The 16139-nt window shown below is 49.6% G+C and overlaps 1 protein-coding gene across 10 annotated transcripts in view; it reads left to right on the plus strand.

Moving 5' to 3' along the window:
* LOC129823064 (receptor-type tyrosine-protein phosphatase mu-like) overlaps positions 1 to 16139 on the plus strand; it is a 317242-nt gene that overhangs the window by 141239 nt on the left and 159864 nt on the right. For all 10 annotated transcript variants that reach the window (XM_055881767.1, XM_055881768.1, XM_055881772.1 and 7 more), the window contains exon 7: positions 3889 to 4182. In XM_055881767.1, the coding sequence (XP_055737742.1) occupies positions 3889 to 4182 (294 nt within the window). The remainder of the gene's footprint in view (positions 1 to 3888; positions 4183 to 16139) is intronic.

Genomic DNA, 16139 nt, shown 5'->3' on the forward strand with positions numbered 1-16139 from the left:
TCTCTCTCTCTGTGTTCTCTCGCTCTCTCTCTCTCTGTGTTCTCTCTCTCTCTCTGTGTTCTTTCACTCTCTCTCTCTCTCTCTCTCTATGTGTTCTCTCGCTCTCTCTCTCTGTGTTCTCTCTCTCTCTCTCTCTCTCTGTGTTCTCTCTCTCTCTCTCTCTCTGTGTGTTCTCTCGCTCTCTCTCTCTCTGTGTGTTCTCTCGCTCTCTCTCTCTCTGTGTTCTCTCTCTCTCTCTCTCTCTCTCTCTCTGTCTCTCTCGCTCTCTCTCTCTCTCTCTCTCTCTCTGTCTTCTCTCTCTCTCTCTCTCTCTCTCTCTGTGTTCTCGCTCTCTCTCTCTCTCTCTCTCTCTCTCTCTCTCTCTCTCTCTCTCTGTGTTCTCTCTCTCTCTCTCTCTCTCTCTCTCTCTCTCTCTCTGTGTTCTCTCTCTCTCTGTGTTCTCTCTCTCTCTCTCTGTGTTCTCTCTCTCTCTCTATGTGTTCTCTCTCTCTCTCTCTCTATGTGTGTTCTCTCGCTCTCTCTCTGTGTGTTCTCTCGCTCTCTCTCTCTGTGTTCTCTCTCTCTCTCTCTCTCTCTCTCTATGTGTTCTCTCTCTCTCTCTGTGTTCTCTCGCTCTCTCTCTCTCTGTGTTCTCTTTCTCTCTCTCTCTCTGTGCTCTCTCTCTGTGCTCTCTCTCTGTGCTCTCTCTCTGTGCTCTCTCTCTGTGCTCTCTCTCTGTGCTCTCTCTCTGTGCTCTCTCTCTGTGCTCTCTCTCTGTGCTCTCTCTCTGTGCTCTCTCTCTGTGCTCGCTCTCGCTCTCTCTCGCTCTCTCTCGCTCTCTCTCGCTCTCTCTCGCTCTCTCTCGCTCTCTCTCTGTTCTCTCTGTTCTCTCTCGCTGCTTCTAGAGACAGTAAAAGGTTTTTATTTGGCATGTGAGTCTCTCCACCTGTTTGCCGTCTAACAGTTAAATCAGTCAGTACCCCAGGGATCAGGACAGCTGTCTTGACTGCTAAAGAAAGACGGTTAAATCATCTAGACAACCTTTGTTTGAGTGGTTGGTCTCTATCATCAAAATATAATGAATTGTGCATCTATACTCTATCAGGGGTTGAAATTATTTTTCAGTGATGGTTGTGGGAAAATTATAAAATCACCAGGAATTCAGCAATTTTTTGACATTTTCTAAATCTGTTCCCAAGTATTCCCAAAAATAAAAGCGTAATCAAGGTATGAAATCATTTTTATTTTAAAATACAATCTCTTTCTGGTCTTAGTTGTGGACAATTTGCAGTGTAGAAATGATTATAATCATTTTCCGGCTCCCGACCACTCGCTCCGACAAAAAACGGCACGCTGCTGAATCTAGTTGCCTAGCTACCCTTGGTCTAATGTAACAGACCTGTATTCAAATGTGTTGTCTTTGTAAAAATACCTGCGCTTGTCTGGTGTCTGCCGCAATGGGACCAATACAATAGTACCTAAAGTGCAAACCCCGCTGGCATTCCAGGCAGGCTCAATGAAAGGAAAGAAACCCTATGTAAACCCAGGTATGAAACGTATAGAGTGGTGTAAACAGGGAAAAGGGAAGAGGAAGGGGTATGAGAAGCAGGGAGGGTCCACAAGTGGGCGGCCATGACGTCTGTCTGGTCTGTCACATGCTGTGAGAGCAGCTCTGAGACTGCTGGGTAACTCCTGGGGCCACGGAGCAGACACCATCTAGTGAGAGGGAAGAGAATGGGAGAGAGGGGGGAGGGTATCAAGAGGGAGAGAGAATTTAGCTTGACCAATGCCACCACACGTCCCACAACAATAACACTAACTATTTTCAGTAGCTCCATATTGTTACCTAGTTTCCTTGGAGGGTTTCCAATAATGACACTTCCATTGACTCCAGTGTGTATAATATATCTGAAGTCTATAAAACACAGTCCAGAGTCAGACGTCAACCCCAGTGGGACACATTACAGACAGAGGTCTAGGGCCGTATTTCACACAGCGTCTCATAGTAGCAGTGAAGATCTAGGATCAGGTCCCCTTGTCCATCTCATTCATTTCAATCTAAAAGTTACAGATGGTCCTAGATCAGCACTGCTATTGAGAGACGCTTGATACATACAGCCCCTGGGCAGACATTCTGTCTTTTCCATCTCACGGAAAAGTCACACGTTATGAGGCCAGGCTGACAGGAAGACAGATGAGCCATTACTTAACCAGTAATTGGTGTTCTCACTGGTTCCAATCGATATCAGAGACCATGGTGTGTGTGTGTGTGTGTGTGTGTGTGTGTGTGTGTGTGTGTGTGTGTGTGTGTGTGTGTGTGTGTGTGTGTGTGTGTGTGTGTGTGTGTGTGTGTGTGTGTGTGTGTGTGTGTGTGTGTGTGTGTGGTTGCTTTCATACAATACATCACGATTTACAGGAGTTCTCCGGTGGGAAGAAAAACAGGACCTCGGAGCGCTTTGTCGCCTTCGGAGGTGTTTGTAGTTCACACACACACACACACACACACACACACACACACACACACACACACACACACACACACACACACACACACACCTCCGAAGGCGACAAAGCGCTCCGAGGTCCTGTTTTTCTTCCCACCGGAGAACTCCTGTAAATCGTGATGTATTGTATGAAAGCAACAGCCTAATATACTGTATATTCAGTAAACTAAAGGTGTATGTCCTCACTCCTCATATGCACTTCCTGTATAAATAACAGTGTTATAGATAACTGGAAAACTAGACTGTTCAGTCTCTCTGAGATCAAATCTTCACATTAGTCACTGATATCCAAGTCTTCTCTAGTCAGGTAGTAAATGCATCCGAGTTGCCAGACTTGGTCTCACCATGACACCTGGCTGGCCTGTCGGACAAGCTATCATCACGGTAAGTACTAACTATAGGCTAAGTCAACCCCTCGTGTATGTGTGACTCAGAAGGATTGACAGTCCCATTTGTGTGAGACACTCATCAGAGAGGGGCCACATCAAACTTCAAAGGCCAACACTGGGCTGTGTTTAGACCTAAGACGCTGACGTCACACGTCCATGGAAGTTGAGTCAATCACTCCCTAGACCCGGCACTGAAAACACCCTTATAGAGCAAAAACATTCACCCTCACAATGGACAGGAATTGGCTCATTGTCTTATTGTTGGCGATTGAACACGATAGACTGACTTTGGTACAATGGATCCTCCTCAGAGGTCTCTTCAGGAAGACAGAGAGCGCTGGGTAGAGCAGAGGGAGATTGTGGAAATGGGTCACCGGGAGAAAGAGAGCAGGACCAGTGGGAGTGATGAGTAATGGATTCAGGTTAGCTGTTCTACCGGCGAAGGTCGGGAAATTAATTGGTTTAACTCATTACCTCGGTTCGGATCTCCCCTTTTTTCACCGTGCTCTCCACCTCAGCCCGGAACTCCCGGCTTTGTGTGAGGCACCGCTACCACAATCACTTAATTGCTCCTACTTAAGATTTAAGCCGCCGATATCATGCGAACATGCATTCTATTTCTCTGCAGACTCACGTTGGGTGTAATTGAGAATTCTCTCTGTTCTGCTCTGTTTGCAGAGTGAACCTGTAGTATTTGAATAGTTTTAGTGTTTCTCTACGTTGACTGCAGGTTTAGCGCAGAGAGCTTTTTGCCATCTCTCTTGTATTGCAGAGTCAAAATTAATCATCAAGAAACAGAACAGATATTTTGCAATATAACATTGACGTTATATCAGTTCCTGGACCGTATGAATAAAAGCCCCTAGGGAATGAATATAAAGTGTCTCTGGGGATAAAAAATTATTACATCATAAAGAATTAACATTTGGTAGGTAAACTCACAGTATTTGTCCACCAATTGAAATGACTGTTTAAGACTTCTTATCTAACGGTCATCTCTTCCTCTTGTCCCCCAGAACCCCCGGTGCCCATCGCTCCGCCCCAGCTTACCGCTGTGGGCGCCACCTACCTGTGGATCCAGCTCAACGCCAACTCCATCAATGGTGACGGGCCCATCGTGGAGCGGGAGGTCGAGTACCGCACGGTGGCGGGCAGCCTCATTGACAACCAGCCCGTGGACAAGACCACGCACAAGATCGGCCACCTGGACCCTGACACAGAGTACGAGATCAGCGTTCTGCTCACCCGCCCCCTGGACGGAGGAACGGGGGCCCCAGGACCTCCCCTGAGGGCCAAGACCAAGTGTGCCGGTGAGTCCCAAGACGTGCTGGGATGCAGACGTGCGTGCACACACACACCATGGGAGTGGCAGAAGGCCCTTTTTCCATGTACAGTGATCCCTCGCCACTTCGCGGTTCACTTATCGCGGATTCGCTATTTCGCGGATTTTCAGAATGCATTTTTTATTTTTTTTGGTGCATTGTGCTCTGCATTCTGATTCGCTAAAAACTCACTCCCGCTTCTTGTATCAAAACATGCTACGAATTGTGCTATCATTTTGTCGTCTCGTGCAGTTATGTGTACGTACATAAAACAGCTTGGCAAATTTACATTAAGTTGGCCAAATTATCTTGTAATTTCGAACATCTCCTAAACCCATAATGTCGACGAAACGCTCTGAAGAGCAGTGAAACGGCCTACACGTGAGTCACTGTATTTGTATACATGTAATAGTTGCTAATTGTAAAAAAAAAAAAAAGTTTTCTATTTCGCGGATTTCACTTATCGCGGGTCATTTTCGGAACGTAACCCCCGCGATAAACGAGGGATTACTGTATATAGTACGATGTTGTACAGTTACATACTAGCGGTTACATACTAGCAGTTAGATAAACTCAGCAAAAAAATAAACGTCCTCTGACTGTCAACTGCATTTATTTTCAGCAAACGTAATATGTGTAAATATTTGTATGAACATAAGACTCAACAACTGAGACATAAACTGAACAAGTTCCACAGACATGTGACTAAAAGAAATTGAATAATGTGTCCCTGAACAAAGGGGGGGGGGTCAAAATGAAAAATAAGTCAGTATCTGGTGTGGCCACCAGCTGCATTAAGTACTGCAGTGCATATCCTCATAGACTGCACCAGATTTGCCCGTTCTTGCTGTGAGATGTTACCCCACTCTTCCACCAAAGCACCTGCAAGTTCTCGGACATTTCTGGGGGGAATGGCCCTAACCCTCACCCTCCGATCCAACAGGCCCCAGACGTGCTCAGTGGAATTGAGATCCGGGCTCTTCGCTGGCCATGGCAGAACACTGACATTCCTGTCTTGCAGGAAATCATGCACAGAACGAGCAGTATGGCTGATGGCATTGTCATGCTGGAGGGTCATGTCAGGATGAGCCTGTAGGAAGGGTACCACATGAGGGAGGAGGATGTCTTCCCTGTAACGCACAGCATTGAGATTGCCTGCAATGACAACAAGCTCAGTCCAATGACGCTGTGACACACCGTCCCAGACCATGACGGACACTCCACCTCCAAATCGATCCCGCTCCAGAGTACAGGCCTCGGTGTAGCGATCATTCCTTTGACGATAAATGCAAATCCGACCATCACCCCTGGTGAGACAAAACTGCGACTTGTCAGTGAAGAGCACTTTTTGCCAGGTCTGTCTGGTCCAGCGACGGTGGGTTTGTGCCCATAGGCAACGTTGTTGCCGGTGATGTCTGGTGTCTGTTATTACAACAGGCCTACAAGCCCTCAGTCCAGCCTCTCTCAGCCTATTGCGGACGGTCTGAGCACTGATAGTTAGATAGTTAGTAGCAGTTAGATAGTTAGTAGCAGTTAGATAGTTAGTAGCAGTTAGATAGTTAGTAGCCGTTAGATAGTTAGTAGCTGTTAGATAGATAGTAGCTGTTAGATAGATAGTAGCCGCTAGATAGTAGCCGCTAGATAGTAGCCGCTAGATAGTAGCCGCTAGATAGTAGCCGCTAGATAGATAGTAGCCGCTAGATAGATAGTAGCCGCTAGATAGATAGTAGCCGCTAGATAGATAGTAGCCGCTAGATAGTTAGTAGCCGCTAGATAGTAGCCGCTAGATAGTAGCCGCTAGATAGATAGTAGCCGCTAGATAGATAGTAGCCGCTAGATAGTTAGTAGCCGCTAGATAGTTAGTAGCCGCTAGATGGATAGTAGCCGCTATGTTGGATAGTAGCCGCTAGATAGTTAGTAGCCGCTAGATAGTTAGTAGCCGCTAGATAGTTAGTAGCCGCTAGATAGTTAGTAGCCGCCAGATAGATAGTAGCCGCTAGATAGATAGTAGCCGCTAGATAGTTAGTAGCCGTTAGATAGTTAGTGGCCGTTGGATAGATAGTGGCCGTTGGATGGATAGTGGCCGTTGGATAGTTAGTGGCCGTTGGATAGTTAGTGGCCGTTGGATAGTTAGTGGCCGTTGGATAGTTAGTGGCCGTTGGATGGATAGTGGCCGTTAGATGGATAGTGGCCGCTAGATGGATAGTGGCCGCTGGATAGTTAGTGGCCGCTAGATGGATAGTGGCCGCTAGATGGATAGTGGCCGTTAGATGGATAGTGGCCGCTAGATGGATAGTGGCCGCTGGATGGATAGTGGCCGCTGGATGGATAGTGGCCGCTAGATGGATAGTGCCCGCTAGATGGATAGTGGCCGCTAGATGGATAGTGGCCGCTAGATGGATAGTGGCCGCTAGATGGATAGTGGCCGCTAGATGGATAGTGGCCGCTAGATGGATAGTGGCCGCTAGATGGATAGTGGCCGCTAGATGGATAGTGGCCGCTAGATGGATAGTGGCCGCTAGATGGATAGTGGCCGCTGGATGGATAGTGGCCGCTGGATGGATAGTGGCCGCTGGATGGATAGTGGCCGCTGGATGGATAGTGGCCGCTAGATGGATAGTGGCCGCTAGATGGATAGTGGCCGCTAGATGGATAGTGGCCGCTAGATGGATAGTGCCCGCTAGATGGATAGTGGCCGCTAGATGGATAGTGGCCGCTGGATGGATAGTGGCCGCTAGATGGATAGTGGCCGCTAGATGGATAGTGGCCGCTAGATGGATAGTGGCCGCTGGATTGTTAGTGGCCGCTGGATTGTTAGTGGCCGCTGGATTGTTAGTGGCCGTTGGATAGTTAGTGGCCGTTGGATAGTTAGTGGCCGTTGGATAGTTAGTGGCCGTTGGATAGTTAGTGGCCGTTGGATGGATAGTAGCCGCTGGATAGTTAGTAGCCGCTGGATAGTTAGTGGCCGCTAGATGGATAGTGGCCGTTAGATGGATAGTGGCCGCTAGATGGATAGTGGCCGCCGGATAGTTAGTGGCCGCTAGATGGATAGTGGCCGCTGGATAGTTAGTGGCCGCTAGATGGATAGTGGCCGCTAGATGGATAGTGGCCGCTAGATGGATAGTGGCCGCTAGATGGATAGTGGCCGCTAGATGGATAGTGGCCGCTAGATGGATAGTGGCCGCTAGATGGATAGTGGCCGCTGGATAGTTAGTGGCCGCTAGATGGATAGTGGCCGCTAGATGGATAGTGGCCGCTAGATGGATAGTGGCCGTTAGATGGATAGTGGCCGCCGGATAGTTAGTGGCCGCCGGATGGATAGTGGCCGCCGGATGGATAGTGGCCGCCGGATGGATAGTGGCCGCCGGATGGATAGTGGCCGCCGGATGGATAGTGGCCGCCGGATGGATAGTGGCCGCCGGATGGATAGTGGCCGCCGGATGGATAGTGGCCGCCGGATGGATAGTGGCCGCCAGATGGATAGTGGCCGCTGGATGGATAGTGGCCGCCGGATGGATAGTGGCCGCCGGATGGATAGTGGCCGCCGGATGGATAGTGGCCGCCGGATGGATAGTGGCCGCCGGATGGATAGTGGCCGCCGGATGGATAGTGGCCGCCAGATGGATAGTGGCCGCCAGATGGATAGTGGCCGCCAGATGGATAGTGGCCGCCAGATGGATAGTGGCCGCTAGATGGATAGTGGCCGGCTAGATGGATAGTGGCCGCTAGATGGATAGTGGCCGCTAGATGGATAGTGGCCGCTAGATGGATAGTGGCCGGCTAGATGGATAGTGGCCGGCTAGATGGATAGTGGCCGGCTAGATGGATAGTGGCCGCTAGATGGATAGTGGCCGCTAGATGGATAGTGGCCGCTAGATGGATAGTGGCCGCTAGATGGATAGTGGCCGCTGGATGGATAGTAGATGGATAGTGGCCGCTGGATGGATAGTAGCCGCTGGATGGATAGTGGCCGCTAGATGGATAGTGGCCGCTGGATGGATAGTAGATGGATAGTGGCCGCTGGATGGATAGTAGCCGCTGGATGGATAGTGGCCGCTAGATGGATAGTGGCCGTTGGATGGATAGTGGCCGTTGGATAGTTAGTGGCCGTTGGATAGTTAGTGGCCGTTGGATAGTTAGTGGCCGTTGGATAGTTAGTGGCCGCTGGATTGTTAGTGGCCGCTGGATTGTTAGTGGCCGCTGGATAGATAGTGGCCGCTAGATGGATAGTGGCCGCTAGATGGATAGTGGCCGCTAGATGGATAGTGGCCGCTAGATGGATAGTGGCCGCTAGATGGATAGTGGCCGCTAGATGGATAGTGGCCGCTAGATGGATAGTGGCCGCTAGATGGATAGTGGCCGCTAGATGGATAGTGGCCGCTAGATGGATAGTGGCCGCTAGATGGATAGTGGCCGCTAGATGGATAGTGGCCGCTAGATGGATAGTGGCCGCTAGATGGATAGTGGCCGTTAGATGGATAGTAGCCGCTGGATAGTTAGTGGCCGCTGGATGGATAGTGGCCGCTGGATGGATAGTGGCCGCTGGATGGATAGTGGCCGCTGGATAGTTAGTGGCCGCTGGATGGTTAGTGGCCGCTAGATGGATAGTGGCCGTTAGATGGATAGTGGCCGCTGGATGGATAGTAGCCGCTAGATGGATAGTGGCCGCTAGATGGATAGTGGCCGCTAGATGGATAGTGGCCGCTAGATGGATAGTGGCCGCTAGATGGATAGTGGCCGCTAGATGGATAGTGGCCGCTGGATAGTTAGTGGCCGCTGGATAGTTAGTGGCCGCTGGATAGTTAGTGGCCGCTAGATGGATAGTGGCCGTTAGATGGATAGTGGCCGCTAGATGGATAGTGGCCGCTAGATGGATAGTGGCCGCTGGATAGTTAGTGGCCGCTGGATAGTTAGTGGCCGCTGGATAGTTAGTGGCCGCTAGATGGATAGTGGCCGCTAGATGGATAGTGGCCGCTAGATGGATAGTGGCCGCTAGATGGATAGTGGCCGCTAGATGGATAGTGGCCGCTGGATAGTTAGTGGCCGCTAGATGGATAGTGGCCGCTAGATGGATAGTGGCCGCTAGATGGATAGTGGCCGCTAGATGGATAGTGGCCGCTAGATGGATAGTGGCCGCTGGATAGTTAGTGGCCGCTAGATGGATAGTGGCCGTTAGATGGATAGTGGCCGCTAGATGGATAGTGGCCGCTAGATGGATAGTGGCCGCTAGATGGATAGTGGCCGCTAGATGGATAGTGGCCGCTAGATGGATAGTGGCCGCTGGATAGTTAGTGGCCGCTGGATAGTTAGTGGCCGCTGGATAGTTAGTGGCCGCTAGATGGATAGTGGCCGTTAGATGGATAGTGGCCGCTAGATGGATAGTGGCCGCTAGATGGATAGTGGCCGCTGGATAGTTAGTGGCCGCTGGATAGTTAGTGGCCGCTGGATAGTTAGTGGCCGCTAGATGGATAGTGGCCGCTAGATGGATAGTGGCCGCTAGATGGATAGTGGCCGCTAGATGGATAGTGGCCGCTGGATAGTTAGTGGCCGCTAGATGGATAGTGGCCGCTAGATGGATAGTGGCCGCTAGATGGATAGTGGCCGCTAGATGGATAGTGGCCGCTAGATGGATAGTGGCCGCTAGATGGATAGTGGCCGCTGGATAGTTAGTGGCCGCTAGATGGATAGTGGCCGTTAGATGGATAGTGGCCGCTAGATGGATAGTGGCCGCTAGATGGATAGTGGCCGCTAGATGGATAGTGGCCGCTGGATAGTTAGTGGCCGCTGGATAGTTAGTGGCCGCTGGATAGTTAGTGGCCGCTAGATGGATAGTGGCCGCTAGATGGATAGTGGCCGCTAGATGGATAGTGGCCGCTAGATGGATAGTGGCCGCTAGATGGATAGTGGCCGCTGGATAGTTAGTGGCCGCTAGATGGATAGTGGCCGTTAGATGGATAGTGGCCGCTAGATGGATAGTGGCCGCTAGATGGATAGTAGCCGCTGGATAGTTAGTAGCCGCTGGATAGTTAGTGGCCGCTAGATGGATAGTGGCCGCTAGATGGATAGTGGCCGCTAGATGGATAGTGGCCGCTAGATGGATAGTGGCCGCTAGATGGATAGTGGCCGCTGGATAGTTAGTAGCCGCTAGATGGATAGTGGCCGCTGGATAGTTAGTGGCCGCTGGATAGTTAGTGGCCGCTAGATGGATAGTGGCCGCTGGATAGTTAGTAGCCGCTGGATAGTTAGTGGCCGCTAGATGGATAGTGGCCGCTGGATAGTTAGTGGCCGCTGGATAGTTAGTGGCCGCTGGATAGTTAGTGGCCGCTAGATGGATAGTGGCCGCTAGATGGATAGTGGCCGCTAGATGGATAGTGGCCGCTAGATGGATAGTGGCCGCTGGATAGTTAGTAGCCGCTGGATAGTTAGTGGCCGCTAGATGGATAGTGGCCGCTAGATGGATAGTGGCCGCTAGATGGATAGTGGCCGCTAGATGGATAGTGGCCGCTGGATAGTTAGTGGCCGCTGGATAGTTAGTGGCCGTTGGATAGTTAGTGGCCGTTGGATAGTTAGTGGCCGCTGGATGGATAGTGGCCGTTGGATGGATAGTGGCCGTTGGATGGATAGTGGCCGCTGGATGGATAGTGGCCGCTAGATGGATAGTAGCCGTTAGATGGATAGTAGCCGCTGGATAGTTAGTAGCCGCTGGATAGTTAGTAGCCGCTAGATGGATAGTGCCCGCTAGATGGATAGTGCCCGCTAGATGGATAGTGGCCGCTAGATGGATAGTGGCCGCTAGATGGATAGTGGCCGCTAGATGGATAGTGGCCGCTAGATGGATAGTGGCCGCTAGATGGATAGTGGCCGCTAGATGGATAGTGGCCGCTAGATGGATAGTGGCCGCTAGATGGATAGTGGCCGCTAGATGGATAGTGGCCGCTAGATGGATAGTGGCCGCTAGATGGATAGTGGCCGCTAGATGGATAGTGGCCGCTAGATGGATAGTGGCCGCTAGATGGATAGTGGCCGCTAGATGGATAGTGGCCGCTAGATGGATAGTGGCCGCTAGATGGATAGTGGCCGCTAGATGGATAGTGGCCGCTAGATGGATAGTGGCCGTTAGATGGATAGTAGATGGATAGTAGCCGCTAGATGGATAGTAGCCGCTAGATGGATAGTAGCCGCTAGATGGATAGTGGCCGCTGGATGGATAGTGGCCGCTAGATGGATAGTAGCCGCTAGATGGATAGTAGCCGCTGGATGGATAGTGGCCGCTAGATGGATAGTAGCCGCTGGATGGATAGTAGCCGCTGGATGGATAGTAGCCGCTGGATGGATAGTAGCCGCCGGATGGATAGTAGCCGCTATGTTGGATAGTAGCCGTTAGATAGTTAGTAGCCGTTAGATAGTTAGTAGCCGCTAGATAGTTTGTAGCCGCTAGATAGTTAGTAGCCGCTAGATAGTTAGTAGCCGCTAGATAGTTAGTAGCCGCTAGATAGTTAGTAGCCGCTAGATAGATAGTAGCCGTCAGATAGATAGTAGCCGTCAGATAGATAGTAGCCGTCAGATAGATAGTAGCCGTCAGATAGATAGTAGCCGTCAGATAGATAGTAGCCGTCAGATAGATAGTAGCCGTCAGATAGATAGTAGCCGTTAGATAGTAGCCGTTAGATAGTAGCCGTTAGATAGTAGCCGTTAGATAGTAGCCGTTAGATAGTAGCCGTTAGTTAGTTGCCGTTAGTTAGTAGCCGTTAGATAGTCAGTAGCCGTTAGATAGTCAGTAGCCGTTAGATAGTCAGTAGCCGTTAGATAGTTAGTAGCTGTTAGGTAGTTAGATAGTAGCCGTTACATAGTTTGTAGCAGTGAGATAGTTAGTAGCCATTAGATCGTTAGATAGTAGCCGTTACATAGTTAGTAGCCGTTAGATAGTTATTAGCCATTAGATAGTTAGATAGTAGCCGCTAGATAGTTAGTAGCCGCTAGATAGTTAGTAGCCGCTAGATAGTTAGTAGCCGCTAGATAGTTAGTAGCCGCTAGATAGATAGTAGCCGCTAGATAGATAGTAGCCGCTAGATAGATAGTAGCCGCTAGATAGATAGTAGCCGCTAGATAGATAGTAGCCGCTAGATAGATATCAGCCGCTAGATAGATAGCAGCCGCTAGATAGTTAGTAGCCGCTAGATAGTTAGTAGCCGCTAGATAGTTAGTAGCCGCTAGATAGTTAGTAGCCGCTAGATAGTTAGTAGCCGCTAGATAGTAGCCGTTAGATAAATAGGTGCATTTAGATAGTAGCCGTTAGATAGATAGTAGCCGTTAGATAGATAGTAGCCGTTAGATAGATTACATTTACATTTAAGTCATTTAGCAGACGCTCTTATCCAGAGCGACTTACAAATTGGTGCATTCACCTTATGATATCCAGTGGAACAACCACTTTACAATAGTGCATCTAACTCTTTTAAGGGGGGGGGTTAGAAGGATTACTTTATCCTATCCTAGGTATTCCTTAAAGAGGTGGGGTTTCAGGTGTCTCCGGAAGGTGGTGATTGACTCCGCTGACCTGGCGTCGTGAGGGAGTTTGTTCCACCATTGGGGTGCCAGAGCAGCGAACAGTTTTGACTGGGCTGAGCGGGAACTGTACTTCCTCAGAGGTAGGGAGGCGAGCAGGCCAGAGGTGGATGAACGCAGTGCCCTTGTTTGGGTGTAGGGCCTGATCATAGCCTGAAGGTACGGAGGTGCCGTTCCCCTCACAGCTCCGTAGGCAAGCACCATGGTCTTGTAGCGGATGCGAGCTTCAACTGGAAGCCAGTGGAGAGAGCGGAGGAGCGGGGTGACGTGAGAGAACTTGGGAAAGTTGAACACCAGACGGGCTGCGGCGTTCTGGATGAGTTGTAGGGGTTTAATGGCACAGGCAGGGAGCCCAGCCAACAGCGAGTTGCAGTAATCCAGACGGGAGATGACAAGTGCCTGGATTAGGACCTGCGCCGCTTCCTGCGTGAGGCAGGGTCGTACTCTGCGAATGTTGTAGAGCATGAACCTACAGGAACGGGTCACCGCCTTGATGTTAGTTGAGAACGACAGGGTGTTGTCCAGGATCACGCCAAGGTTCTTAGCACTCTGGGAGGAGGACACAATGGAGTTGTCAACCGTGATGGCGAGATCATGGAACGGGCAGTCCTTCCCCGGGAGGAAGAGCAGCTCCGTCTTGCCGAGGTTCAGCTTGAGGTGGTGATCCGTCATCCACACTGATATGTCTGCCAGACATGCAGAGATGCGATTCACCACCTGGTTATCAGAGGGGGGAAAGGAGAAGATTAATTGTGTGTCGTCTGCATAGCAATGATAGGAGAGACCATGTGAGGATATGACAGAGCCAAGTGACTTGGTGTATAGCGAGAATAGGAGAGGGCCTAGAACAGAGCCCTGGGGGACACCAGTGGTGAGAGCACGTGGTGCGGAGACAGATTCTCGCCACGCCACCTGGTAGGAGCGACCTGTCAGGTAGGACGCAATCCAAGCGTGGGCCGCGCCGGAGATGCCCAGCTCGGAGAGGGTGGAGAGGAGGATCTGATGGTTCACAGTATCAAAGGCAGCCGATAGGTCTAGAAGGATGAGAGCAGAGGAGAGAGAGTTAGCTTTAGCAGTGCGGAGCGCCTCCGTGACACAGAGAAGAGCAGTCTCAGTTGAATGACTAGTCTTGAAACCTGACTGATTTGGATCAAGAAGGTCATTCTGAGAGAGATAGCAGGAGAGCTGGCCAAGGACGGCACGTTCAAGAGTTTTGGAGAGAAAAGAAAGAAGGGATACTGGTCTACTGGCCTGCTGGAGGTCATTTTGCAGGGCTCTGGCAGTGCACCTCCTTGCACAAAGGCGGAGGTAGCGGTCCTGCTGCTGGGTTGTTGCCCTCCTACGGCCTCCTCCACGTCTCCTGATGTACTGGCCTGTCTCCTGGTAGCGCCTCCATGCTCTGGACACTACGCTGACAGACACAGCAAACCTTTTTGCCACAGCTCGCATTGATGTGCCATCCTGGATGAACTGCACTACCTGAGCCACTTGTGTGGGTTGTAGACTCCGTCTCATGCTACCACTAGAGTGAGAGAACCGCCAGCATTCAAAAGTGACCAAAACATCAGCCAGGAAGCATAGGAACTGAGAAGTGGTCTGTGGTCACCACCTGCAGAATCACTCCTTTTTTGGGGGTGTCTTGCTAATTGCCTATAATTTCCACCTTTTGTCTATTCCATTTGCACAACAGCATGTGCAATTTATTGTCAATCAGTGTTGCTTCCTAAGTGGACAGTTTGATTTCACAGAAGTGTGATTGACTTGGAGTTACATTGAGTTGTTTAAGTGTTCCCTTTATTTTTTTGAGCAGTGTAGTTAGTTGCATTTAGATGGTAGCCGTTAGATGGTAGCCGTTAGATGGTAGCCGTTAGATGGTAGCCGTTAGATGGTAGCCGTTAGATGGTAGCCGTTAGATGGTAGCCGTTAGATGGTAGCCGTTAGATGGTAGCCGTTAGATGGTAGCCGTTAGATGGTAGCCGTTAGATGGTAGCCGTTAGATGGTAGCCGTTAGATGGTAGCCGTTAGATGGTAGCCGTTAGATGGTAGCCGTTAGATGGTAGCCGTTAGATGGTAGCCGTTAGATGGTAGCCGTTAGATGGTAGCCGTTAGATGGTAGCCGTTAGATGGTAGCCGTTAGATGGTAGCCGTTAGATGGTAGCCGTTAGATGGTAGCCGTTAGATGGTAGCCGTTAGATGGTAGCCGTTAGATGGTAGCCGTTAGATGGTAGCCGTTAGATGGTAGCCGTTAGATAGTAGCCGTTAGATAGTAGCATTTAGATAGTAGCCGTTAGATAGTAGCATTTAGATAGTAGCCGTTATATAGTAGCATTTAGATAGTAGCCGTTAGATAGTAGCATTTAGATAGTAGCCGTTATATAGTAGCATTTAGATAGTAGCCGTTATATAGTAGCATTTAGATAGTAGCCGTTAGATAGTAGCATTTAGATAGTAGCCGTTAGATAGTAGCATTTAGATAGTAGCCGTTAGATAGTAGCATTTAGATAGTAGCCGTTAGATAGTAGCATTTAGATAGTAGCCGTTAGATAGTAGCATTTAGATAGTTAGTAGCCGTTAGATAGTTGAATTTACATAGTTAGTTGCATTTAGATAGTAGCCGTTAGATAGGACATGGTGTAATGCACAATCTTACACTAACCAGTTGGACCCTGTCGCTATACTGTGGTGCAGTGCTTGCTTACTTATGGCTGTTCATTGACGTCTACTTGAATGGGGGTGGTGTAATATATACAGTGAGGTTCTTAGATAAAGCAAAACAGTCATGCAGTGAATTGCCTAACACTACATACTTTACATGTCATCCAATTACACATTTAAGCACACTCCCCGTAGTCACATACTACAAATTGAAATACACTTGTATTTACTGTCAAAAACTACACGGTCATACTCAACGTACTAATGTGATCCATGCGAATGTCTGAGTTACATTCTCATGGATGGATCTCACGTTCCACCCATCTGGCCTTAGGGGCTTTAACAGTCTGTCTGGCCGTCTACCCACCACACACACCACTTTATTTCCCCCTGGGCCTGGGCCTGGGTCTGGGCCTGGGTGACTACTGGGAGTGATGGAGCAGAGTAAGCCCCCTTGAATAGTGAGTCTGAATCAACAGGAAATTGAAAGGCCATGACAGAAATGTGAGAGAGCCTGTGTTGACTTCAGGAGAGGAAAGGAATTTGCTCACTGGGCACAGACATCAGTTCAACGTCTAGTTTTTTGATTTACCTTTGAGTTGTCAACTAACGTGAATTCAACATGAAATTTAGGTTCAAAGTTGGGTAAATAAATATACAAATGCTCGTATGTTACTTTTTGCAAATCCAATCAGTTTTCCGTGTTAATTCAACCTCATCACATA

The sequence above is a fragment of the Salvelinus fontinalis genome, chromosome 25 (assembly GCF_029448725.1).
Source record: "Salvelinus fontinalis isolate EN_2023a chromosome 25, ASM2944872v1, whole genome shotgun sequence".
Lineage (NCBI taxonomy): Eukaryota > Metazoa > Chordata > Actinopteri > Salmoniformes > Salmonidae > Salvelinus > Salvelinus fontinalis.